This window comes from Camelina sativa, chromosome 6 (assembly GCF_030686135.1).
Source record: "Camelina sativa cultivar CO46 ecotype springtype chromosome 6, ASM3068613v1".
Classification (NCBI taxonomy): Eukaryota; Viridiplantae; Streptophyta; class Magnoliopsida; order Brassicales; family Brassicaceae; genus Camelina; species Camelina sativa.
In genome coordinates this window covers 5,552,534-5,580,205 of record NC_141885.1, presented here as the reverse complement: position 1 = coordinate 5,580,205, position 27,672 = coordinate 5,552,534, and the positions used below count along the sequence as shown (strand labels likewise).

Below are 27,672 nucleotides of genomic sequence, written 5' to 3'. Positions count from 1 at the left end.
AGTAGGTGTCGTTTTGAAAGTAAGAGAATGAAAACGATTTAGCTAAAACTCCCTTTAACCCAACTCTCTCTTTGAGAATTAGGTTAATTGTTGGAGGTTGCATTCTTATTGATCATAAGGGGTCTTTATATAAGACCCACGTACAAGCCGACTTACGTAATTAGAAAAGAAAAAGCACCAAAACCTTAATCTAATGTTCAAAGGAAAAGACTCCCAAACCCGATACTAAAACCAAAACCATTAAACCAAATCATCAAAACCATAACACATATCAGACATGAAGAGGAAAAAGTCATTCAAATTCATTCTTGTAGATGATAATAGAAGAGAAAGTGTCAACCAAAAGATTCACTTATTCAGTATTGATCAGTGAGTTCTCCAAACACCCTACACAAATAGGTGTAATCTCTACATTAAATTCCTTCAAGATATTGAAAGTTGTCACTAAAAAGAAATGTAGAGCTCCAACTAACAATCAAATTACGAGAAGGAGATAAACTGGGAAAATAAAGACACGGATCTGTCAAATTGAGATAAGTCATGCATGAACCTGTGTTGGCAGCAAGATTGCGTTGGCAAATAACTTCAAAATCATCACACATGTCTCTGACGTCTTCTATTGACTTGTAGTCCTTCCACAGTAGATCCCACTGAAACTCAAGCAGACATGAGTACTTCCTCTTTTAGTTCAGTTTCATATTTCCTTATATAGAAAATTAGAAACACGGGTCGAGAAGTCATTACCACCAAAAAAAAAAAAAAAAAAAAAAATCATTACCACCCAAGATAGGTTGTATGCGTTGAGCCAATTGTGGTTTATAGATATATACATTTTTTTTTTAACCTTAAATTATATTCAAAGAAAAAATAAACCGTTTTCTAACTTCTCCAACGGCATCTATATATACATTTTTTGAGACATTTAGCAAATAAATCTTGGAGTTGAAACATTAAATATTTTTAATTTATAATTTACTATTTATTAAATTGTGATTAGGTTTCCAATTTATGTAAACAATTATATCCCCATAATCGTAACTTTCCAAGTTTTGTAATCATAGTTTGGAAAATTAACTTATAAATTATTTAGTATATAAACTACAAAATATTGCACATACTATAACACATACTTAATATTCCAAAAAAAAAAATTGTATACACATAAAAATATATACTAACGTACCATATAGGCATACACCTCTATTTAATTCTAGAAAACAAAACGAATCTAAAACTTTCTATTGTACCCAATAACAAATTTGATGTAATTAGGTTATAAACGGTATAAAACATAGGAAGAAGAAAAAAATAAACAAAATTATAAATTAATTAGACAAAAGTTAATTAATTGGAAATTTGAAAACAAAATAAACTAAAATTTATTATTTAAATACAATAATTTATAATTTAGTCCCGCGGTACACCGCAGGTGAAAAACCTAGTTAGAATACAATTAGCAACATAAAAAAAACTTACGCCACCCCTCCTACATCTACAGTCGAGCTTGTAACCATTGTTGAAAAGCTTCATCATAACGCCGGTCTCCCGACAGACTTATAGCAAGGAGCTGGTCCTTAACTTGCCGATCAATCCAATCAATTAGTATGGCTTCTGCCTTAGGTGTGTCCCCATGACGCCTCCCATTTCGTTCTCGCCAGATTGTGTAAACCACAGCTTGAAAGAGATAAGCGAAGGAGAAACCCCTCCACCAAACTGAGCTGAGAGTCCGCTAAGTAGTCGAGGAGGGTAGACCAATGCGTTGTGTACCGTGTTTGCATCAACCCCTTTGCGAGAGCCTCCCACACCCGAGAGACAAAAACACAAGCAAAGAATAGATGATCCCGGGTTTCTAAAGCGTTTGGAAAAAAGACACAAGTTTAAGGAAAGCCTGATACCATTTAAGGAAAGCCTGATTCCATTGATAGAGATTGTTACACTATATATATTCATTTACATAAGGGTTTTGTACAATCATAATTACACATATATCCTCTGTTTTACTTCTCTTCTCTATAACAAGTACCTGCCGCACCACCATTCCACGTGACCATGTGGGCACCCGTTGCGAGCCTATCTAATGAAGCCAACCACACACAAAAAGAGAACTTAGGTGTTTCATGAAGAAACCAAACACCCATGTGCCATGACACCGTGCTAGAGGTTACCCGTATGTGATTCCAGGTGTCCCGTGTGGAGAACTTTGGACGAAAAATATCGTGTTTTCCTTTCCATAAAACTCTTTCATCTCTATTCTGGCGTTGTTGCCACTGTAAAGCGAGAGCATCCTCAATAACGTTGAGATGATAAGCCCGGTGGCGTCGTCGGCGTCTAGTCCACGCCTCAGCAACAGAGCTAGTCCACCCGATCCCCAAATCAATAACTCCTTTGTAGCCAAACAAACAAGTGTTAAACATAAGTAGTTGCATCTTTGATCAGATCTTATGATATAAGCCGATGAGAAATCTGAAAGAGTAAAACCTTTTTGTCTACTTCTCTGATGAGTTGGGTCCTCTCTTCTTGCCAAAACCAACAACTGAAAGAAGCAAACATATACACAAATCAAATGAGAATCCAATTCTTTGTTATTCATGATTAGCTACAGAATCAAGAGATGATCACAAGCGAGTTCATCATCAGAAACAATCTTTTTGTTTGTCAACGGGCTCACAATGTTTCTTTACACAAAGCAGATGGTACCTGCATCCAATCACACAAAGCAAAAGTTTCTTTACTTGAGAGAGTCTAATTCTTCATTTGTAAAATCAAACAACACATGAATCAATATACGAAAGTGGTGTTGAAATTGGCACTTCATTCCAATGATTAAGAGTTGAAATTATCTGATAATTAAGAGAGACTAACTGATTCAGATGATCTAAAACATCATGGTTCTTTTTGACAGTATAAAAATCATACCATATCCTAATGATCTAAAGGGGGTAAATACAAACGAAACAAAAAGAAAGAAGTAGGTTTCAAACTTACTCGTTCTCGCCGAGCTTGACCTGCGTGCCGCCGTATTCTGGAAGAAGAACAGTGTCGCCTTCCTTCACAGAGACCGGAATCAATTTCCCGTCTTTATCCCTTGATCCAGGTCCAACAGCTACCACCCTGCCTGAGTTCAGCTGTAAATCGCCGAGAAAAAAGCTACATCATTTCAGATCTCTGATGCAAAAATCATAAGAAGATCAACTAGTGAAATTAGATCGGTCATTTTACCTTGGAGGATTTCTCGGGGAGGAGAATGCCGCTTTCGGTTTTAGCAGGCTGGATCAAAAGGAAACTTACAACACAAAAGAAGAAAGAGTCAAGTTAATGATGAAATTATAAACCACATGAAACTAAATTACACAGAAACTTCTAAATATCCTGAGCTTCAATCACAATTACTGCTAAAAGAACTAAAACCCTGAAGAGATTTAAATCAGAAACTTATTCTAAGCAACACTTAAACCCATCTCATCAACAAATATAGGGCAACAAACAGAGTATATAAAGAAGAGATTCATGAATCAATAAAAGGAAACTTACAACACCGGTAGAAGAGTAAGTGGTGACACTGAATTTCTGGTCTCCTTGGTAGTCATTGTAAAGCAAATCTACACATAACATTCAACAAAACTCATTACTCATCTCTATAAAACAAAAAAACGAAAACAATCTCACGAGTTCACCAAACACTTTTCACAAATAGTAACGAGTAAAAAAGAGTGACCAAGACAAAATTTAAATTTATACTAAAGCTATGGAGTGAAATGAAACCATAAAGCTACTAAATTTGATAACCTTTCATCTGAATAATTCAAGAGTTAAAGTGAACTAAGAATTCAAAAAAAAAACAAGTGAGCCGAGAATTATTCAAATGTTTAAGAATCCAGAATTATTCAAATGTTCAAATATTCAAAAACCCAGAATTATTCAAATGTTCAAATGTTCAAAAACCATTTTTGTAACTGAGTGAGCCGAGAGATAGAGAGATGGGGAGATAGAGAGAGAGAGTGAAGATAGAAATTGTACCTTTGCAGATTGAACAGGGCCACGAAGAGAGAGGATGATGAAATAGAGAAGCTGTTCACCGAGTTTTGGATTGAAATGGCAATTATCCAGAGAGAGATAGAGATGACGAAGCTTTGGCTTAGGAGGCGATGGAGGCGACGAAGAAAGAAGATGAGAATGTTTTGTAATTTTAGGGTTAGTTGTTTTGTAATTTTTTGAAGATAACAAGGGTGTTTCTGTCATTTAACACACATATCGCAACTTTTAAATCGCTGACATTGAATTTATTCAGCGTCCAAAATTTTTAACCGTAGGATGCTGCGTCTGCCGCTGCGTTATGCCGCATCTATCGGCGGCGACCAAACGAACAGCTTAACTTGCGTCTACCGCAGCCGCACCTACTTGCGGCGACCAAACGAACAGCCCCAATGTACCCATTGTCGACCAGCCATCAAACCAAAAAAACATATTTTCCCCATTACCAACTTCAACCTTACAAAAATTTTGTGCATCCAGCCGATGCTTTAGAAGCTTTGACTTGTAGAATTCTTCACTGCCCAGAACGAAGTTTGTTTCAGTAAATTCATCTGCACCCATCGTTCCTATAGGGAATCACCATGAGATAACGTGTCTTCTTGTAAAAAACTATTTGAGAAAATTCAAGAAAACAATGTTGTTGTACATACATTGAGAGGGAAGGAGAAAGAGGAGAGAGATACCAAGTTAATCTTCCCGAGCTCTGCAATCGTCAGTGGGACCGGAGATTACTACTGGCTGGTTCTTGGCTAAGTATCTCTCCTCAAAAGTGTCGTAACTCAAATCGCGTTACCATTGATTTTCTCAATTTGACCTATAATCTCTATTCCCATTTCCCCCAACTCTCAGAATTTTAGTCGCTACCACCGGTGAAGAACCTCCGATCAAAGTAGCCGGTAAAGTTGATAACGACAGGTGAAGAAGAACCAAAGAGACTCGCTAAACTCACTTTAGAAACTTCCTCAGATAAAACGCAGTCTTTCGTTAAAATTATTCTAAGACGCTACGGTTAATGAATTCGTACGGCCCATTTATTGGCCCAATATGTAATGGGTCACTGTTGGTCAAACAGTGACGTGTTGAATTCCAAAACAGGATGGGTCAATTTTATATGTAACGAAAAATCTTCTAATGTTATTTTCTACTTTAAATGGTGTTACGTATGGTTATTATTGGTCAGAGTCTCTCTTTGAAATTTCCATATGCGACTGTTAAGAGTTCTACGGTCAATTTTCAAAGTTACCATTTTAATGGCTTGACAGAATGAAGATAAAGGGTTGGTGATTTTATCTTTATAAATAGAGAAAACTTCGTTCTCACTGGGTAAATATAAGCATTATATATCATATTATACACATAAAGTTTTCAAATTAAGAAGAGAAATGGAGAAGAAATTGAGTGTGGTGGTGATGATGATGATGATCGTTTTGGCTGTAATTGGAACTGAAGCAGTAAATCATTTGTGTATATTCAAATGTGAAATCACATGCCGCGATCCAGAGTTCAAGTCAAACTGCTTTAGAGAGTGTATGGCCAAATGCGAGCATCTTTCATCTACAAATACCTTTCCCTCAACTTCACACTCGCAGTAAATCTCTTTCTCTTTAAACTGTTTCTTTGAATCTATATATGCATGTATGTATGTGTGTCTTGTGTAATAGTAAAATTGACATGGTTTGTAATATATGGTGACAAATAATGCAGGATGAAGACTGAAGGGATGGAAAAAATGCGAGTGCATAGATAATTCAAAAATTCTAGCTACGGATACTTTACGTTTTCTTTTCTTTTTTTTCTTCTACATGTAAACTGATATCTATAATAAGATGAATATTAATAAAAATAATAATAAGTTTCTTTAGATTCATGTGAAAATGGGATCGATGAATAAATATTTTGAGTGATATTATCATATTTCAATTTTAAACAATAAGTATTTTTGGAGAAACAGTGGTGGTGTGGTTGCCGCCACATGGATTCACTCTTCATGTCCACATGTTCGACTATATTGGCTCTCTTTCAGATGAAATCTTAATTTTCGTAGTCAAGAAGAATCTCGGCTCGGTTGTGTTCGGCCACTTGTATTTTTTATTGTTGGGTACAAACCAACGTCCCACATCGGAACATTAGAAAAGAAGTTTCTAATATATAAGTCAAGTCTAAACCTACTTAGTATGAGGTATTTTGGGAAAGAGCCCAATAACAAATCCGTGCGAGTTTTGCCATCTCGGCCCAAAGCGGACAATATCATACTAATGGGGACTTGACTTGGGCTTAGAAAGTCCAACAATTGGTATCAGAGCCTAGGTTGAAATAAATGGACCTAAGAAATGTGTATGGGCTTAAAGATTAGTGTGGGAGAAGCCCCTCAATGTGACACGATGAGAAAGGTACCTTGCGAATAAGGAAGCACCGAGTTAATGGTGACAAGATTTCGCCGAAGAGGAGATCTAAGGTTCGTGGTCCTTGGTTTGAGGGAGAGTATTGTTGGGTACAAACCAACGTCCCACATCGGAAGATTAGAAAAGAAGTTTCTAATATATAAGTTAAGTCCAAGCCTACTTAGTATGAGACCTTTTGGAAAGGAGCCCAATAACAAATCCGTGCGGACTTTGCCATCTCGGCCCAAAGCGGACAATATCATACTAATGAGACTTGACTTGGACTTAGAAAGTCCAACATTCCTCTAGGTTTGTTTACAATTTGTGTAATTTAGTTTGTATTCAGATATAGTTGTCTTTGTTGTGATCGATCTCGGAGTAGAAACCCCATCATCAGGTCATTCTTTTTGTGCTACTAGCTAGTATCACTATCGGTATAACACCAGTAAAAAAAACAAAAAATTTGCTGAGTTTGTTTAGTCAAGTTTGACAATGACACCAAATTATGATATCCCCAATTTTGGGATTTTTTGGATTTAGTCGTACTCTTTTATAAGTGTGAGCCTTTTTATTTGAGACTGGTCTACTCTTTATTGCATGGGATCGTAAGTACCCCCAGAGCCGGCGTGGAGATATACTGGGCTACAAGCGAGGGAGAATATTGGACCTCATAGTTTTTATTTCTAGTTTAATTTTCTTCTTAAAAAAATAAAAACATCTGTTTTAAACATTGACAAGGTTCGAACCTAGGAGCTAAGACTCGGTTTTTACAGTTTCAACCACTAGACCACACAAAATTTCTTGTAAAATCGGCCAAAAATTAGTTAATATTTTAAATGGCCGCAAGCATGTGCTTTGCTTGCTTGGCCTTGTGGCCGGCTCTGAGTACCCCACCCCTTAAAGTTCACTGCTTTTAACTAATAGAACGAGACGACAAAGAACAAGGCAAAATTAGGTGATCAGTATGATCTGGTTATTACTCATTTTAAGTGAAATGATGCACGATAATCCGGTGTGTTTAAAGGATATATGGTTCAATTGTATCTACAATAAATGTTTTTTTTATTAAAAATAATAATTAATGAATTGTATATTTATGTATATATTACAAAATAATAAAATAATAATTAGTAGTACTATAATAGTATAAAATGTATTTTTTGTGATCATGCATGTGCTGTAACGGACAGAAGAAGATAATTAGCATAATGCAAAATAAATTATCTTTTGAATTCAAATAAAAATATATTTCATTTAAAGGTAGAAAATCAGGTATGTAATTTGATTTTTTTTTCTATCTTATTCACTCAATATATGTCACTTTATTCACACAAAATATATATATCAGCCAACGGTAATTTTATAAATTCCATATACATTTTGTAGAGTCAAGTCAAATTTTTTTGAAGCTGCCATATATATATATATATATATATATATATATATATTTACACTTCATATATGTGGTATTCAATTTGATTTGTTTCTATTTTATATAATAACTTCCCAGTCAAAAATGATTCGTAAAAGAATGGTTTGTCGTAAACTTGTAAATCAGTAGATGACAAACACAGATATTTTTTTCTGTAACTTATTATTATTATTTTACAAATTTAAAGAGTTACACATTAGTTGGACTGTTGGACTAATTAGCATAGTCTCTTTCAACCATGGAGATTGTAAAAAATAATTATTGTCTCAAAATTTTTATGTGGTCAAATATATCACTAATTCAATTCTTTTATACGTTTGTGTGGGCAAATATATTTTTTAAAAATAATTCAACTAATTTGACAAACCAAAAATTAAATTAATTATAACATAAAAAGGATTCCAATAAAAATATAAATGGAAAAGAATTAACCAAAAGAGACGCGATGATTTAATCTTCAATAATATGAAACGGAAGTAATTTTTCTAATATAAACATAAAGTAACATAGTTAGAAGACTTACCCGCGAGCATACGCGACCAAATGTACGTAACAAAAATGGTTTAAGATATTTACAATGTTTTTTTAAAAAATTGATTCATTATTTTGGTTGTTTAATTTTTCATATTTAAATGAAATGTTTAATTGGTTTAGTAAATTTGCACTGCTTGAAGAATGGTAATTCTAATATAATGTTCTTCTTTCTATCAATTTAAAAGGGAAAAAATATTAGTCACAAACTGAAACGACTCAACCCGTTTTTTAAAATAAATAAATAATAAATAAGAATAATAATAAATACTCTAAACTAGTGGTACCATATCCACTAGCCTCCTAACCACAACACACACCGCGGATAACATCATAATATCAATAAACCAATAAAGAATAATTCAATACCAATCATTCAATCCAACAAAGTTATAACACATGAAACCATCATCCTAGCAATGTTCTAATAACTCATCTCTAACAACCTAACAGAAGTTAGACGATAATCAACGAGACACTAGGACATCCTCCACTTCATCGCCTTGATTCCACGATCACACTTTGCCTTTACCTGCACCACAAACACAAATTGAGATGCATGAGTATTTTATAAACACTTAGTAAGGCAATCCTCCCATCTACTAGGCTATATACACAAGCAATAGAGACATCTCTAACCATCAACTAACAAACAATAACCAAACAACAAACCAGGCACTGCATCGACCGACACCAACCCATGCATCGACCGACACACACACTGCATCGACCGACGCATGATCGACATAGCACGAAATCCCTAAATGCATCGACCGACGCCTCCACATGGCATCGACCGATGCTCCTAGGTCAAACGCGTTGTCCTCACATTGCATCGACCGACGCATATGCTGAGCATCGTTTTTCCCCAAAGCTTCCCATCGGATCTCCGTTCCTACAACCATTAAACTCGATCTCAAGCCACAAGAAAGTCGCACAAAGCCTCAAATAACGTTCTAACAAGCCATACAACACATAAAACAAGCAGATCAGAGAAATCTCCAACTTAGATAAGCCATGGTCATGCACTTATCTTTTCCAAGAAGATTCTGAATCTCAAACAAGAAAAACACCGCTCCTAGGAAGCTCCTTGGGTCAATTGCACCAAGCAATAATATTGATGTTTATCTACAATCATTAGTAGATGACTTGAAGGACTTGTGGGAATAAAGTATTGAGGTGTACGATTCATATTTGAAAGAGAAGTTCACACTTAGGCTATGTTATTGTGGAGTATCAGTGATTATCCATCTTTAGGAACTTTGTCTGGATGTAAAGTGAAGGGGAAACAAGCTTGTAATATATGTGGGAAGGATACACCACATAGATGGCTGAAGTTTAATAGGAAGTATGTGTATTTGGGAAATAGGAAACAGCTTAGTCCTGCACATCCTTACTATTTGATGTGATTAAGAAAATCAAGAATGACTTCGGCAAACCATTAAGTAGGGAGAGTAAAAGAAAATGAGCTGAGTTATGTGAAGATGATGTGGGCTCAGAAAAAGAATATGAAGAGGATTCTGATCAATGGCGGTGGAAGAAACGATCAAAAAATTTTGAGTTATCATATTGGAAGGTTAGTAGTTAGAACTTACTTAAATATAAATACATTACTCTATGCTAGTCTTTGTTAATCAACTAACCCTCTTGATTTATTGTCTCAGAATTTGCCGGTTCGCCATAACATCGATGTTATGCATGTTGAAAAGAACTTGTCAGACGCTAACGCTATACTGTCTATTATGATGAATAGTGCTAAATCGAAAAATGGAGTAAAGGCAAGGAAATATTTGGACGATATGGGGATTAGAAGAAACTTACACACACAAAGAAATGTATCATGTTTGATTGCAGTGGTTCAGGAGAAATTCTTGCATGAGGTCGTGTTTGTTCAACTGACCCAGATGATCGAGTACACTTCATCCCATTAGGTCATAATGCTAGCAAGGTTTGGGTAGATGTGTCAAAGAATGGAGATGCTAAAGTGTGGAGACCAAATTTTGAAATCGAGTGTGTTGCTGATGCTATAGGTACAACGCTTGCTTGGCCTAATGACAAGATTGAATTAAAGTGATGCAAGAACTTGTTACAATTGTGTTGTTTTGAACTGAACCTTTTTCCTTTTGTGTTACTATGTGATAAGTACTGGTCTTTTGTAATACATTTTGTTACTATTTAAAATTTGTCTTTTATTAGATTTTTTCAATTTTAATTTTGAATAAAAGCAAAATTTATAATATTACAATTATGACTAAGCATTATGACAATATACTTTAACAATTTAATAACAAAATAAAGATGCTATATATACTTTTAATATTGCACATGTAAAACGTTATTATATAATTTTTTTTTTCAACCTAACATTAATTAAAATAGAACTCCTAGATTGGTTGCCCAAACTGGAGGGAAAATGTTTACATAATTCGTTTCCGACAATAGCAATCTTGAAGAACGAGCTAAACAATCAGCCTTCGCATTGGACGTCCGTGGGATTTTGGAGAGGGTGAAAAAAGATTATTATATAATTTTATATTGCATAAGAAAAACACTATTATAAATTTTAATATTGCAGAAGAAAAGTGTTATTATATATTTATATATTGCATAAGAAAACCGCTATGTTAAATAACTTTAAATATAGCTTATCGGAAAAGCGTTATCAAAACTCTCGTACTTTTGATTACAGGCGTATAGACAACGTCTGTAAGAGCGCTGTGGAATCCTTCCATAGCGGATATGACACGCTATTAATACTCACTTTTCTTGTAGTATCGAAGTTCAAACTCTAATCTTAAAGTTCACTAAATTGAATCTGTTGTTATCAAAACATAAGAAGAGCTTACCATTAAGAAATTTCTGGTTAACGGTTAGATGTCTAAGAAAATAGCATTTTTTTTAACCAAGATTGAAATTTTAGAGAATGAAAAAAGATGTAGAAAATAAAGAATTAATAAACCGAAGAGATGTGATGGTGATTATTGATTAGATCGGAAAAGAAGATGAACTGATGAAGTTTCTTCTTTTCGAATGGCATGAGGCAGAGGTGAAGAAGAAAAGAAACAAAATATCAAATTATCCAATCTATATCTGCATTTTTATTTTAAACTATTATATTATGATACCAAAATATCAAATATATATGTATATACATAAATTTCTTTTAATTATATATATATATATATATGTTTTATTATATATATTTTAAATTAATATTAATATTTTCTTTATTAAAATATCATAAATTTTGAAAGTCCATAATCCCAATCGGTTGAACCAGCCACTCACCAACAATATCGAATCGATGTTTGATACGGTTTTTAATACAATGATGATTAGCAACTATCTTGAATCATTTGACGAAATGTGAGCTTAATTTAGTGGACAACTAATTTTCTTGGGAAATCTTTTTTTTACCATTTATGCATGATGCAATACAAAATGAACAAATGTCTTTCTTCTGACAAGATCTTTAATTTATTCGTTTATTTGGATTCAAATAATACATTTTACCATTATAAATTGTAAAATCATGCAATAAGCTAGTATTTATAATACGCATCAAATTAAAGTATACATTGTGTAAATGCACATCAAATACAAGTATACATTGTGTAAATGCACGATCATGAAGATGCATGTGCATTAGATGTTCATTCGTCATTTTTTAAAAGCTAAATATATAGTTGAAATTTTAATTTTATATATTTTCATCACTAGAATGCAAGTGCATATTCCTGTCTAAAGGATGATGAATAATATACATACATATATATATATATGGTAATTTAAAAAAGTTACATTGCATACTATATTTGGTTTCAAAATTAGAAATTACTTTTAGGCCCTCGACATTAAGTCCATTGATGAAGCTGTTATAACTCGGTTGTGTTTTGATCCAAAAATTCCTCTATGAAATTCTCCTGATTCAAAAGTAATGCGGATTATATTGCTGAATCTTTAGCTTTAACTAAAAGAATTGCATGTAACATGAGATATTATTATCCATTGAAGCATGCTCTTTCTGGGATTATACTCATCTCTCTTGGTCTTGTAGCAGAGAATCAGTTTTAAACCTTCTGAGTTTTTTACGAACTCAAATATGAGGATTGATTTTGTTGATAAATCTCTAATAATAATTTGTACCAGGGTTTAAAACTCAGAAGCTGTTACGGTTTTCTTCCAATACATTTCAGCGGAAAATATATATAATATACTTATACAATATATTTTATGTATGTTGAACGCATTAGAAGTAATTTGTGACAAATATCATCCATTATCACAATATATGATTTGATGTTTATATAAGTTTCAAATAAAATATAATTAATGCATTTTATTATGTTCTAATTGTCATATTATACAAAATGATGATGTTTTTTAAGTTTTAGTAAAGAAATAGGCTTGAACGTCAACAAATACACCGGGAAAACCTAACTAGGCGTTATACAACAATCAACCAATTATGCGTTTAGTCAAATATCATTTAAGTTTTACTTTGCCTAATAAAATAATTATTTTTTTGAGGTTCACGGACATAAAGTTATTGGACATACATAGTGATTTGATCAATTATACCTAAAACCTTATATAATATCAAGTCTTATATCAATTAAACATTCTTTTTCCATTCAATTCAGAAAAAAATTACATTGTAAATTATATTTTATTATAGAAAATTTGTTTTTCAAAATTAGAAATTACTTTTAGCCAACACATTTCAGAGGAAAATATATATACATATATTTATACAATATATTTTATGTATGTTGAACGCATTGGAAGTAATTTGGGAAAAATAGCATCCATTATCACAATATATGATTTGATGTTTATATAAGCATCCACGAGCTATATAATTAAGATATACATCAAATTTTTGAAACGCAGTCTTAAAGCTAAAGAGACAAAAAAAACTTACATTGCTGTGGACGATATCTCGTTGCGCCCACCATAGAAAAGCTCCAACCCCAAAATTGGAACAATCACTACTTGTCGCTCTTCCCTTAACAATTAACCAAACCAACGTTGTCTCTTGTTGAAGTCATAGATATGTATTGTCTTTTTTTTTTTCTTCGCCTAAAAACACAAAAAAAAAATGAGAAAACCTAAGCAACGCTGTTAACACATCTAACGGATGTCAATAACTTTATTTTTATTTATTTTTACTTTCTTTGTTTATTTTGTTTCCTGTATTTTAGATCTTTCAAAATATTTACAATTTAAATGCAAGATAACATGTCATACATTGAATTATATGAAATTATTGGTTAATATTAGAAGAAGTGAAGAAAGGGGGGTGAACCCAAAAATTATTCAAAATATAATCATTACATTTAATTATGTCTAGTTTTATATTATAAAAATGATATAATGTTTTTTTAATTTTTGGTAAAGAAATAGGCTTAAACGTCAACAAATACATCGGTAAAAAAAACTAGGTAGGCGTTATACATTAATCAACCAATCCAGATATTTCACTTAGCTGAAATTATCTGTTTAGTCAAATATCATCAAACTTTTACTTTATCCCATAAACAACGAGAATTTGTTATAAATACCCATTTTGAGATATCCCTGTTCAAAAATACCTATTTTTTGAACATTTTCATTTTTAACCTCTTATACACAATTACACTGGTTAAATTAATTCTTGAAATTTTTGTTTTAGGTTTGGGTTCTGAATTTTATGTTTAGGGTATAGTTTTTAAGAGATAGGATTTAGTATTTAGGGTTTAGGGTTTAGAATTTAATCATTTTATATATTAAAAAGGAATATTTTTGAAAATCCTCCTAAAATAATTAACTTTTTGAGTTTCACGGACATAAATTTGTTTGACATACATACTGATTTGATCTATTATACCTAAAACGTATATAATATCTCTTCAAACACTAAACCGTACGTCTTATATCGAACATTCTTATAGCGTTGATGAAGAGATGACATACATATAAAACCGTCTTATATCAAACATTATTTATCAAACATGGGAATGTTTTATCGAAACTCGAAAGATTACAGCGTTGACGAAGAGATGAAGGCATGAAGCGACCTGAGGAGTGAGGATTAGTGTTTGATCTCTATCAGATCTTTGGACTATATATATTTGGGAGAACAACATAGGAAACCTTAATTATATAAATCAAAATCTGTCGGAGATAAGGAGCGGAGTGCTACTCGTGTATATGTCAAAGTTTTTATTTATTTTTACTCATTTAAGTTTGGATTTGAAATCTATGTCTATTGATTATATTAACCAAGTTTAATTGGATTTTTGTTTCTGAATTCTTTGAATTTTAGTTTTAACTAATTTTATATATAACTTTATAACTTAATATTTGTTGCTTCTTAAAGAAAGATGAAAGTTTCGAGGATTCTACTCATTTGATTTGATACCATCTCTCAGGTGTAAACAAAAAAAATTGAAAGAGGAGCAATGTGATGTGTCAACGCATATAAGATCAACAACAAGAACGATTTGTTCGTATTCTACCAAGACTAATAAAATGATTATCGGACCGTCTTCACTTGTTTATTAAATTGTCGTTCCGTGAACATACAGAAAGTTTTCAAAGCCTGAGACGCCTCTTTCTTTTCCAACAACAGAACTGCCCAAACAGCTCTAGAACAATCGTCAACTATTGTTAGAAAGTAACGTGCTCCACACGTTGATGGTTCTTTATAGGGTCCCTAGATATCACAATGAATTAAAGAAAAGAAATTATATGCTTTATTGATACTTGAAGAAAACGCGTCTCGAGTTTGTTTGGCTCGTAGACAAACACCACAAGATTGTTCAAAAGACCCTACACTATTAGAAAAACCACCAATAGATCCTAAAACTGAAAGCACCCTAGATGACGGATGTCTCATGCGATGGTGCCATAAATCCCGAGTCTGTAGTGTGCCCATATGCCCGGCCTGAACTGCAACAGCACCCTCGTAGTGATAAACCCCGTCACGCTCCTTCCCCGCTCCAATCAAAGTCTTCGAACCGAGGTCCTGTATCACACAAAATTTTTTAGTAAAGAGGACAAAACCAGCAACATCACGAAGCAATTGAGCAACCGAGATGAGTGTGATCGTTAAACAAGATGCAAAGAAAACTTTGGACAGCACAAGACGACCACCAAGATTCAAACTGCCATGTTTGGTTGCCCAAGTGATCTGTCCATTAGGTAAAGCAATAGGACATGGAGCAATAGTGATAACATCGGTAATTAAGTATAAATCTCCAGTCATATGATGGGAAGCACCCGAATCAATGATAATATCATGGCGACGTTCTTTGCCAAAAAGAAGTAATTTTTCTGTCTTACCCGCAGGTTTGGTATTAGTACCCTGTTTCTTCACAAACTGTTCCAGAGTAGCCCATTGATCGGTCGTGAAGTTTGGGATCCCGGAAGATGATGTATCTACTGAGGAAAATGAATCACCAAGCTGTGTGTGTGAGGCACGAAAACCTGATCCACGACCTCCACGTCCACGCCCTTGGTTCGAAGCTCCTCTGCCACGACCGAAGCTCCCACGACCATCGGAAGATTTATCTTTTTCCACCACTCAGGAAAACCAATAAACTGAAAACAGCTACTTGCTTCATGTCTCTGTTTACCACAGTGAGAGCACACTGTCGTTCGCTTCACAAATCGAGATGCCGATGCCTGAGCAGAGGAAACAGAAGAAACAGAGTGGTACTGTTGGGAAGAAGCCGACGTCGTTGCTGAGAAACCAACAACCGGAGTCCGATCTTCGGTAGTGCGCATGGCGTTGATGTGTCGTTCTTCTTGAATAACTTAAGAATAAACAGACTCAAGATTCAAATCTGTTTGTCGACTCAACAGATTTGATCTCGTTGTCCCAAAACGAGAGTTGTCAAGACCCATGAGAACTTGATGCACTCGTAACTTCTCCCGCATCTTCTCATAATTCACCATGGATTCACAATTTGCAGTTGTACAACAGCACGTGAAACCTTTTTCAAAATCCGCAAGATCATCCCACATGATCCTGAGTTTGCTAAAATACACTTCCACCTCATCGTCGTTCTGTTTGCACGCCGCGATGTCAGAGTGTAGCTGATGAATTCTCGTATCATCAATGACAGAGAATCGTCGTTGTAGGCTTGCCCACATCGAGTTGGCGTTGTCCACCAACTAGATTGATTGTCGCAACTTCGGTTCGACACTGCTGTATATCCATCCAATGATCATTGCATTTACCATATCCCACTTCTATTCTTCATCGGGGTTATTGGTAGGTCGTTTAAGAGTTCCGTTAACGAAACCCAGTTTCCGCTTGGTACGAAGAGAATTCAACATCAACTTCGACCACCGTTCGTAATTCACTCCATTCAACAAGATTGGAGTCTGCGCCTGTCCTGTACTATCTACTGGATGAAGATAGTATGGAGACATAAGAGCAGCAGAGACTTCTTTTGAATCAGATTTAGCAACAGAGATAGCGGATTCAGTTTCACTCATTTTGCAAAGAAGCAAAGAAAAAAATAGAAAAAGAATTTATCAAAAGTCCATATCGTGCTCTGATACCATGTAAGATCAATAATGCTCTGTTGTATTTCATCATCATAAGCACAAGTATTTATACAGATTTGAGTCGACTATCAAAGATCCGATAATCTAGCAAAGATATACATGAATTATATATTGAACTTAATCATCTAAGATTTAGTCTTATCCCAATATATGGCGTTAGACTGACAATTTTAGATTAATTTTTTTAACTTTGGTGTGTTTTTTTTTTCAGTTTTCAGTTTGGAAAAAAAATAGTGAGACTAAATTATAAACCACATCTAATATTATGGGCTAATTTAAACTTCATAGTTAATTTGTAAATATGAGAACAATAACTATACTTATTAATATTATGGTTCATCTCATATCTACAAAATAATTCGATGTGTCATAACCAACAGCTATTACAAAATGGACCTTTTAATAAATGATTCTTAACATGGATTCCATATAGTAAAATCAGAGTACTCTAAAATGCATACATCTCTTTTATCAAGAAGAGATGAAAACAACATAGTCTAAAAATCTCTCTCAGGCTTCACCGTTATATGGTTTCCATCTGTAAGGATATGCGACTTGATATTCTAGATATGTACCTCGTTGGATACACATGCTAAGGTTTCCGAAGAGTTCTTCTGTTCGGCTCCAGATTCTAATCTCTTTCCAACTTTTTGACGAGCCAACGAGAACAATGCAACCGCCCTGAGAATTTGGTGTTTAATTCCACTTTAGAAAAAGAAAAATAAAAAGTTTTTTTGAAGGTACAAAGCAGTTCATAGGAGTGATATTTCAAGAACACCCTATCAAAACTTCTCTTTTCTGAGTGCAAACGCACGAACTTATCGAGTTCATATATACCTATTCAGAGTTGAACATAAAAACAAAGAAAAACAAAAAGTTGAGAATTGTATAATAATTGATGGTGCAATGAAATTAAACGAACATTTGTGAACACTAGACCTTCGCTCTCAAGCTTCACTTTTTTATGGTTTGCCCCCTATACGATAATTAATAATACCACTATATACGAATGAAAGATCTCATAAAATAAGCTATGTACATTATATTAACTATCAAAGAAACATACCCGTTCGTTTGGACATGTGACTTAACATTATCCATCTGTCGATGTAACTCTTCAGATACAGCTGCAAAAGTATTCTTGTTGTCAACGTCTTGATGAGCGGACGCTAACAATGCAATGGCCCTGTGACATTATATTTAGTCCCATGCATTACAGACATTAACAAAGATTAATTTTAATTCGGAAGCATAATGGCGAAATCAAGAAGATGTATATATATGTACCTTTACAAACTTTCCATTTCCGAGTACAACGTTATAAAGCAATCATGAGTTTGTACATCCTCTGCTGCTAAGTTTCCAAAAGATACAAAAACTGTTGGTTAGTATAACAAAACTATATATAAAAAAAAAAAAAAAAAAAAAAAAAAAAAAAAAAAAAAAATACAGCAAACATGACATATATGATTAACGAATACTACACCAATACCTGACAATGGTTATTCAATAAGTCTGTCTAAGTGAGGCCATTTTCTTTTTTTTGAGAGATTTCTTATCAGTCCCTAAAACTTCCATTTCTGAGTACAACCTCATCAAGTAATCAGTTTCTTTATCCTCTACTGCTTAGTTTCAAAAACACCAAAAATTGTGACAAAAAAAAACACACCAAGACAGCAACATGGCAAATATTAATCTTATATAATATGAGAAGGTTTTCTCCTAACTTTGCATAACACGATGACATTTGGCAGCGTATATTTTCGACACATGTCCTCACTTTTGAATTATTAAATTCTTTAAATTTATTTTTCTCAAAAGTACATACATTATTTTCATATTCACTAAATATAAATGAGATTTCTGTACTAAAAATATATTGACATTTATGCAATATCCTTTTAGTAATTATATATAGATATCATTTATCAATATTTTATATAATTAACATAACATTATAATTTCGCATAGGTATCATTTTTCAATACTTTATATAAGATTACCATAACATTATAATTTTCCAAATAAGAAAGAAATAAATATTAATATTATAAATTTAGACAAAATAAATTTCTGATGATTAAAGATTTCAATATTAATATCATAATTTTGGAAAAATATAATGTGATAGTTATTAAATTCTTTACTAATTTCAAGCTATAAAAATATTATAATATTATAATAATTATTTGTTGATAAAAAAAGTATAATATTTGTTTCACAGTTTTTGTCCCAAAATATTAAATCAATTTATTCTAAAATAATTTCAAGATATTAAAACAATATAATATTTATTTTTTCTTTAATAGTAATCATTAACACAATTTATTGCATATTAATTCTTGAAAATGTAACTCCCATGATGTTTGAAAAAAAACAAAAACAAATCTTTCATCATATGAATACACTTTAATGTATTAATTGCAATACAATTTGTGTTTTACAAGGAAAAAAAAACACAGACAAAACCTATGGTATATTTATTTTTTGAAATATAACCATAACTACCAGGATGTTTGACCAAAAAAACTGAAAAACCTCTCATACTACTACAAATTTATGTATAAATAGCTAGACAAAGTCTTCATTAAACATCTTATTCTACCTCTCACATAATTTTCTAAATTTTGTAATATTTAACGTTTTCCTATATGTGACATTTGTAGGTTTTGAAATAAATAAATTGAGTCGAAATTTTAGAGCATATATAGAAGTGAACATGTTAAATATGGTTATTCATTAGAAAGAGTTAGATGAAGAAGGTCTTAGGCACATAACACATTCTCGCTTGTAAATGTTGGTAGATGTTGTTTCAAATGCATATTTTGTATATCAATGTTGTAATTTGTTTTTCTTTTTATCCATTTGATAAAATTTTAATATAAAAAATTTAGTTTTAGATCATAATTCATAAACTCTAATAGATTTTATATCTTAGTCACAATATTTATGCTACTTATTACCCATGCTATATTTTATACAAGTGTGTTTGTATGTATTACCCATGAAAATGAGTTTAAACAAATATTAACTGTTTCGAATACTATTACTTTAAATGTGTTCCTTAACGTTACAACTGTATTTGTATGTATTTATTAACTTTGTTTCCGATAACCATTTCCATAGTCCTTTATTTGATATAATAATATATCAATAACATTTTTTTACTCAATTCTCAACTAAAAACTCAGTTTGTATTTAGTATGTTCAATAGATATAAAGTACGTGATCAAAATTTATAGAAATATCTAACAGAGAACTTTCTTTTCCAAATTCAATTAATCAAGAAACAGAAAGAATTCTACTTCTAGAACACAAATTCATTTGAAGTCATTTGTATAATTTATTAAGATTGAAAATACTTTATTGCTAAAACATTCAAATTATAATAATAAAACTTTTAAGCATGTGTGAAGCATGCTGGTAATATATAAATATCAAAATTATTTATGCTACCTTTATTTATTTAGTTAATGAAATTAATTACGCAGAGAATGAAGGAAGAGCATGAGTTTCGGCTCAAGAAGAGGTTATTCCAGAAATTCAAGCTACTGTCTCGCCCTTCTTGGAGGTGTCTGGTTTTAGAAGATATTGATGTTTTATAGATTATGTTAAAAGCGGACACATGCTCATCCGCATTTTATTTTATACTTAATCAATATTTTTTTCCTAACGTAAAAAATGTTTGTACGTCTTGATTTTGCATCAAAACATGAAGAGCTCTATATATTATGGGATACATATTAAATATTTTAAAGTCACCTTTCATATTAATAAAAAATTTCAATTTAATGCTTTACTAATCAATAATCATTCATTTTAAGTGACCGAAAATACTTATTTATAAACAAAACAAATAACAAACATAAGATAATTTATCAAAACACAAAATATATAATTTTAAATATTTTAATAAATCTAATATATATTAAATTATTATAAATTTATCTTGCGCATCGCCTGAGTCTACTTCTAGTATATATATATATATATATATATATATATATATTGATGCATGAATAAGCACTACACTAGTACCTAATAATGGTTCTTCGATCAATCTGTATTTCTGAGGCCATATTCTTCTTCTGCTACGTTTATTAGTAGTCTTCTTTGATGTATCTTCTTTGTTGCAATGCATCACATACATCATTATTATGGCGCGTCAAAACAAAAGAGAACAACCTGACATATGAATGCCTTGTATCCTCTCACTTTTTTAGACCGTTTTTTTTTCCTAAGAAGTTTTGCATTTGCGATCGCGCTGCAATGCATCACATAAACGGCTGTTTCCATAAAATCCGGACTTGAATACTGGTGGAGATCCCATCTATCGTCTTCACTTGAAAAAGGCTTGAAAACACAATGTTTCACTTCCCTGATCATCTCACTCTGACCATCTGTGGATCCACACTTCACCAATCATCTTGCTACGAAATTCTATCCACTTGAATTCCAACGTTACAAGAATCTGATACGATCATACGAGCCAATGAACTTCAAGTTTTGTGATCATAAATCGTTTCTACTTGAGAACACCTCTGCAATGAGACTCAAAATTAAGCTCTACAAATAAAAAAAAGAACACATATGATATAAGAACCAAGAAAAATTGATATATGAAAATATATGCCATACTTGATTTCCAAGGAGGGATTTTAAATATATCCCCATAACGATGCATAACATACTACTATTTTACTATGGGGGCAATGCATCACATACATCACGTCGTAGAGTTTTCTTAATTTGTTTTGGGGGATTTATTCATGATTTAGTTAAGGTTTCTAAAACATAATATTTTTGAATTAGTAATTTTTAAAATTTATATATATATATATATATATATATTTTAAAGATATTTATTTTTTTGTCATTTTAACTTTTCAGCGAGTTTCTATGATTATATTGATTTTTTTTTTCTCTTCCATCGAATCAGTCCAAGAAAACACTACACATCATTGAAATAAAGAGATACAAAAATATCAACAACCTAAACATGCACAGCTAAGCATTTCGGAACGATGATAATGAAAACCTCCAAGCTTCCATTCGATTCCTCATTCGTAGCAAAATGAATAGCCACATCCATCCATCAACCATATACTTGTAGCCAAACGAACACATGTTAGTTAGGTGAAAACATAATGGATGGAATTCCAATCAAATATTAATTGTCATTGCTAAAGAATGTGACTAAAGATGGCACATGCAAGTTACAGACATGTGCTGGCACTTATTACATTGACGCCATATATTTCTGTTGGATTTGGAGTTGGATCGGATCCAACCTCTCATCATCATTATTGTATGGCAAGTTGATACAAAAAGGTTTCCGCATATGAAGAGGTATTTCATAGTTCCATGTTTTTCAGTAGATTTGGAGACTTCACCTCTTTTGAAATCCAAACAGATGGTACCGCAACTGTTATATACTTGAGAAGGTGGCGGCATACTTATACTGATTTCAGAAACTATTGAGACTAAATCTCTTTGAAGGTTCAGGTTAGGGTTTGATGATTTGCATAGAACATGGATATATCCTTATAGAGTTAAGAACTATAAACTCTATCGATAACTCTCAATACTTCTTTATTGATCAACAATGGTGAATACAAGAATCCTAACTGATAAGAAGAGTGAGTTACAGTTCTCAAACTCTTATCCTCTCAAACAGAGCACGTAGGCTCTGTTCCCTTTTCTCACGCAGGAGAACTCACAACTCTGATCACGCAGGATGATCCTATATTTTTCCTCTCAACCTCTATTTATACTCTATCCTTCAGATGCTTCTCTTTACTCGTAACATGTGCCTCTCACATGTGCTCTCTTATCAATTCTCCCCCCTTTCAAAACAGCTTGTCCTCAAGCTGTGATGTAACAATTGTAGTGAAGATGGAAAAACAGTGACTGCGGTAGAGAATAGAATTGTTGATGCAATGGTAGAGCTGCTCCAGAGACACGGATCCGCTGCACTACGTGACTTTTGTAAGTTGCACTGCTGTCTTTAGACGATGTGTTATGTTTGAACTTAAACCACCAGTCCTTGCAAAACTTTCTCTTCCCTAAATCTGTAAAACAGATATGTATACCACCCAAGCAAAGCAAACAAACAGCCTTCATCCTAGTATCACCAAACTTTTGAATCTGTTCCAATGCCCTTTGAATGATAAAAGCATGCTCCATCTTCATGTAGATAAGCTGTTGCAGAGTTGTTGGGATGATTGGCAGAGCCAACAACATAGATGCAGAAGTTGCAGGTTGAATGACTTTCCCAATCTGAGACCACCACATATCAATCTGTTGTTTAATTTGGAACTTGTAAACAAGCACGAATCCATGCTCTTTGTTCTGTCCCTAATCTCTCCAACGATGCCACAAAGAAAAATAGTTTTTCCTGTCCCCATTTGTTGAGCTGTAGAGTCCTATAAACTTCCCTTCATAACTTTGTTTTGCAGTAATGTTGCCAACACAATGCAGTTTTGATCCAGATCCAGCGTCATCAAAGATTTTCATATACCAAGCTTTCCAACGGTGCCAAACATGGTAACTTGCAATCCCAAGCTGCATCTTTCTACTTTGAGCCATAGACTTATGGACTCTCTCCTTTGATCTCCCAGCAACCTCAGTGTTCTGAATTCCAACCATGAAAACAAGATGATGTTGCTGTATTGACGTGACCCTCTGTTTTGGTCTGTTCACACTTGGTCTAAAGCAATCCACCAATACAGACTTCTGCTTCTTCCTTTTGTCCAGCCTATCAACACGAGACAAAGTTTTACCTTCTGGAACATGAATGTGCAGTATCTTTAATCTCTCTTTTACATGCTTGCATTTCCTCCAACTTACTCTTCTGCTCCAAGTGTGTGAGTAATTCTGATTGTGTTGTTTCCTAAGTCTTACCTTCTTTGGCTTGTATTTCAACATCCATGATTTCAAACCTCTCATCTTCTTTTTCAGTTTCAGCCCGTCTTTAACTGGGGACATTTTATCAAACATATGGTGTGGAGAAATTTTTTTTGTGATTCTTCTCTCTTCGTAAAACCTCTCAACATCTCTCTCTTCTTGAAACCTCTCAACATCGCCTTTAACAACAACCATCTCAATTTTCTTGTGAATCAGCTCTTTCTCCAACGATTCACTCTCCAAAACCGGTTCATATTTTGCTTCTTGAATCAATTTCGTCACCAAAGTTGAATTTGTTGTCTCCAGAATGATTTGCAAGTGAACTAACATTTCTGTTTTTGTTTCCCAAATCGAGTCCTTCACCGGAATCGATTTTGTTGAACAAAATAATCATGCCTTCTGAATAGAGTCTGGCGGTTGCGACGTGATCTTCTCCAAACACAAATCCAAATCTTTCTTCTTCTCCGCTATTTCATCGTCTTGCTCCATTGATATTTGATGTTGATTATGGAATCTCTCATCGGTGTTTGTTTCTTGACTCATGGCCACTGAAGGATTTGATTCTTGTTGGATCGTCGTGACATCCCTAAGTATTTTGTTCTCACGCCATTGATGGATGAGTCGCTCATTCCTTTCTTGCAATCGAAGCTTCTCTGGATCGTCATCTTCACTGAACTGAAACAATAAAGCCTCCTTCAAATTCTGCCAGCTTGAGAAAGGGCAAAGTGATTGTCGCCAGTAAAACCAAGCTTCAGCGTCACCTTCGAGAAGATTCTGTGCAAGATTCAGCTTCTCATCTCCCATGAAAGCCTCCTTAATAAATAAATCCTCTATCCATGAAAGCTATGGTCGCAATTCACCGGCAACACCTTTGAAGATGGGAAATCCCTCAAGACACATTGCAAACAAAATCCCCAAATTGCTTGAAAACCTAATTTTCTTCAGCGTTCGATTTGATCCGTGTTCACAAGCGCACCATTTGATAGAGTTAAGAACTATAAACTCTATCGATAACTCTCAATACTTCTTTATTGATCAACAATGGTGAATACAAGAACCCTAACTGATAAGAAGAGTGAGTTACAGTTCTCAAACTCTTATCCTATCAAACAGAGCACCCAGGCTCTGTTCCCTTTTCTCACGCAGGAGAACTCACAACTCTGATCACGCAGGATGATCCTATATTTTTCCTCTCTACCTCTATTTATACTCTATCCTTCACATGCTTCTCTTTACTCTTAACATGTGCCTCTCACATGTGCTCTCTTATCATATCCATAGCTAAAGTTTCAAACGTAGCGGGGTGATGAAAAGGAATGTTACTCCACTTTCCTGATCTCCAAGAATACCAATCTTGACTCAAATTATTAGTGTAAAGCTTCCTCTCTTTGTTCTTCAACCCAATAGCTTTCCCTTCTCTCAAAAAATGATTAAGATAAGTCTCAATGACCATCCCTCTGTGGCGCCTATGGAAAGTAAGCGTCAAGTATCATCTCTCGTCCGAGCTGCTTCGACCAAAGTTACTGAGTCTGAGTCACTTTCACATTTGAATGCCCCTTAGCCTTCACGCCTTCGAACCAGAGCCGGCCTTGAGGCTAAGCATGTGCTTGCGGCCGTTTATAGGATAAGTAATATTTCGGTCCTAAATTTCTTGAAATTTTTTTTAGCTCAGTTGGGAAAAGATGTAAAAATTGATGCTGAGGTAATGGGTTTGAGGCTCAGTATCACCTGTTTTTTTTACTTTTTCTTTGTTTTTCATTAATTTGTTAGCCTAAATTTTTTCTGGACATGCGGCCCACTGATTATCAGCGCCGACTCTGCTTTGAACTCATTTTCAATTTCCTGGTGATCGTCCATACTAAGCACCAACGATTTGCTGTTTTTCGATTCATTCGCCTTCCATCTCTTCGCAAGAGCCGTTGATTTAGAGGATAAGTAGTTGTGTATGGAGTCGTAGGCTTGGCTTCTCTTTAGTCCTTCATCTGTATACTCAGTGAATTTGATGTGAACGTTACAAGAGATCCATCCTATCATGCATCTTGTAAAAGTATTTTTCCATGTAGGCTCGAAGATGGTGAGGGACGTATCGTCTGTACATCGCCCAAAAGAAGATAAAGCTCGTCACCGTCATCCCGGTTAATCCCCATATCGCTCCAGTCTCAAGCATCTTCTTGTGTTGCTTCTGTCCCACGTAACTATTGGCTTGTGTTTCACGAATATATTTGTGTGTTTCTCTTAAGACATGAAAGGGTGCTCTCTGCTTTGGTTTCATTTCTTCCCACACTCACTCTCTATTTATCATACCTCTTGAGTTAGTAAGAGGTATGATAAATATTCGGAGAAACTGGTCCTATGTAGCACGCATGTTTAATATTATTATTATGTGGAATTCCTACGATTGTTGTTTCTTAATTAGTTTTAATTTACTTTTAGGATAGATTTAAGAAAAATAAAGTCATTAAGTTTGTCGTTTACGAAATTAGTCCTAGGATTAGGTGAAGTGTTTAAATACTTGTCGAAATAACTAAGTTTGGCTGCTCTTGGGATTGTTTAAAGGAGCCACTCAGGAGCAAAAAAACTTTTTTTTTTTTAATCATTTCTTAACGAAGTCATTTATTCTATAGATTTGTGGAAGTTTATAAGTCTAATCAACTTAGTCTAGCAGTTGGATTTTTTGGGTTAGATTATGATTTATGAATATATAGATCATAACCAAATAATTTCTTATCCGCCTACACTTCGTTACTTTTGGAGATGAAACAAAATCTCAAAAAGAAGCATTTAATCAAATGAATTCCAATCAACAAGTAAGAAACTTCAATTTTAAAGAAGTATATACTTCCATCATTATATTTAGATTATACACGTTGGGCTAGTGGTTTAAGTATATGGTCTTAGAACCATGTGCTCCCTGGTGGGTGAGATGTTAATAATTTTACTTGCACATAATAATTTTAATTTGTTGAGAGCAAACATTAAGAGGGGTATATTCAAAACAGGATTTTGGAGGATTAAGAGGGGTATAATTTCCTCCAAAATCCTCCAAAATTCTATTTTGAATACACCCCCTAAAATTTCAACAAAAAAAAAAAAAGACACTACACTATCAGCATCTCTAAATATCAAGTATGGTTAAAAACACTTTAATTAAGATGGCCCTAATGATGCTAGAAGCAGTAAAAAGGAAAGATAATATATTATAACATAACATTTCCTAGATATTTTACTTTTGACAATAAAGAACTATAACAAAAAAGAAATATAGTAGATTATGTTTAAATTGGCAAACTTCCCTGGTTTTCATTTAAGAAAGACAACTTTAAATATAAAAAAAAAAATAGTATCTTTGTTTGGAAAATACTTGGGTGAACACCTCTTTTTTAACCAATCAGATTATACCATCTAATAAAAAGAAAAAGAAATAAAATAAAATAAAATAAAAAATTATATTTAAAAAAACTAATAATATATTATTGAGTTTTGATTTATAAAATTATATGTTGATTTGTTTGTATAAATAGGGTTTCGATTTTATAATTAAACAAAATTATATGTGAGTTGACAAATAAAATTTAGGGTTTAGATTTTACAATTAAAAGAGATTATATATCGATTTGGGTTAGTAAATGAGAATTAGTATTAAGATTTTACAATTAAAAGAGATTATATATTGGTTTGGATTGAGAAATGAGAATTATGGTTTAGATTTTATGATTAAAAAGAGTTATATATTGGTTTGATTTTGTAAAAAAGACTTAAAGTTTAGATTTTGTAATAAAACAAGATTATGTGTCAGTTTGGATTTACTTAATTTAATATTTTCTATTTTTT

At 33.3% G+C, this 27,672-nt stretch overlaps 1 protein-coding gene, 2 long non-coding RNA genes and 1 pseudogene across 5 annotated transcripts; 1 reads left to right on the top strand and 3 right to left on the bottom strand.

Annotated features, from left to right (window-relative positions):
- Positions 1-1,876: 1,876 nt before the first annotated feature.
- Positions 1,877-4,174, bottom strand: LOC104698731 (10 kDa chaperonin, mitochondrial-like). 2 transcript variants are annotated; one of them, XR_015560172.1, is made up of 7 exons: positions 4,018-4,174; positions 3,532-3,599; positions 3,220-3,283; positions 2,986-3,125; positions 2,620-2,697; positions 2,479-2,533; positions 1,877-2,383 (listed from the first exon to the last, which is right to left on the bottom strand). XR_015560172.1 is itself a non-coding variant. In XM_019246467.2 (7 exons), exons 2-6 carry the CDS (start codon positions 3,585-3,587, stop codon positions 2,487-2,489), a joined length of 336 nt encoding a protein of 111 aa, XP_019102012.2. In that variant the 5' UTR covers positions 3,588-3,599; positions 4,018-4,174; the 3' UTR covers positions 1,877-2,383; positions 2,479-2,486. The 2 variants fall into 2 exon arrangements, 1 of the variants encoding a protein (XP_019102012.2); XM_019246467.2 differs by having other exon boundaries at positions 2,669-2,697.
- A 10,719-nt stretch (positions 4,175-14,893) lies between these two features.
- Positions 14,894-16,863, bottom strand: LOC104698730 (uncharacterized; annotated as a pseudogene).
- A 372-nt stretch (positions 16,864-17,235) lies between these two features.
- Positions 17,236-18,587, bottom strand: LOC147942307 (uncharacterized). Its single transcript, XR_015560470.1, has 4 exons — positions 18,428-18,587; positions 18,223-18,286; positions 18,002-18,121; positions 17,236-17,616 (listed from the first exon to the last, which is right to left on the bottom strand). It is a non-coding gene; the product is annotated as an uncharacterized LOC147942307 (long non-coding RNA).
- A 3,567-nt stretch (positions 18,588-22,154) lies between these two features.
- LOC147942306 (uncharacterized) lies at positions 22,155-26,247 on the top strand. 2 transcript variants are annotated; one of them, XR_015560468.1, is made up of 2 exons: positions 22,155-22,284; positions 25,905-26,247. It is a non-coding gene; the product is annotated as an uncharacterized LOC147942306 (long non-coding RNA). The 2 variants fall into 2 exon arrangements; XR_015560469.1 differs by having other exon boundaries at positions 22,207-22,440.
- The last annotated feature ends 1,425 nt before the right edge of the window (positions 26,248-27,672 follow it).

Coding starts and splice junctions, on each gene's coding strand:
- LOC104698731 (XM_019246467.2), bottom strand. CDS start 3,587: ATGACTACCAAGGAGACCAGAAATTCAGTGTCACCACTTACTCTTCTA. Junction 2,698..2,985: donor GTCAAGCTCGGCGAGAACGA/GTAAGTTTGAAA, acceptor GATTGGATGCAG/GTACCATCTGCTTTGTGTAA. Junction 2,534..2,668: donor GCTTTGTGTAAAGAAACATT/GTGAGCCCGTTG, acceptor TGCTTCTTTCAG/TTGTTGGTTTTGGCAAGAAG.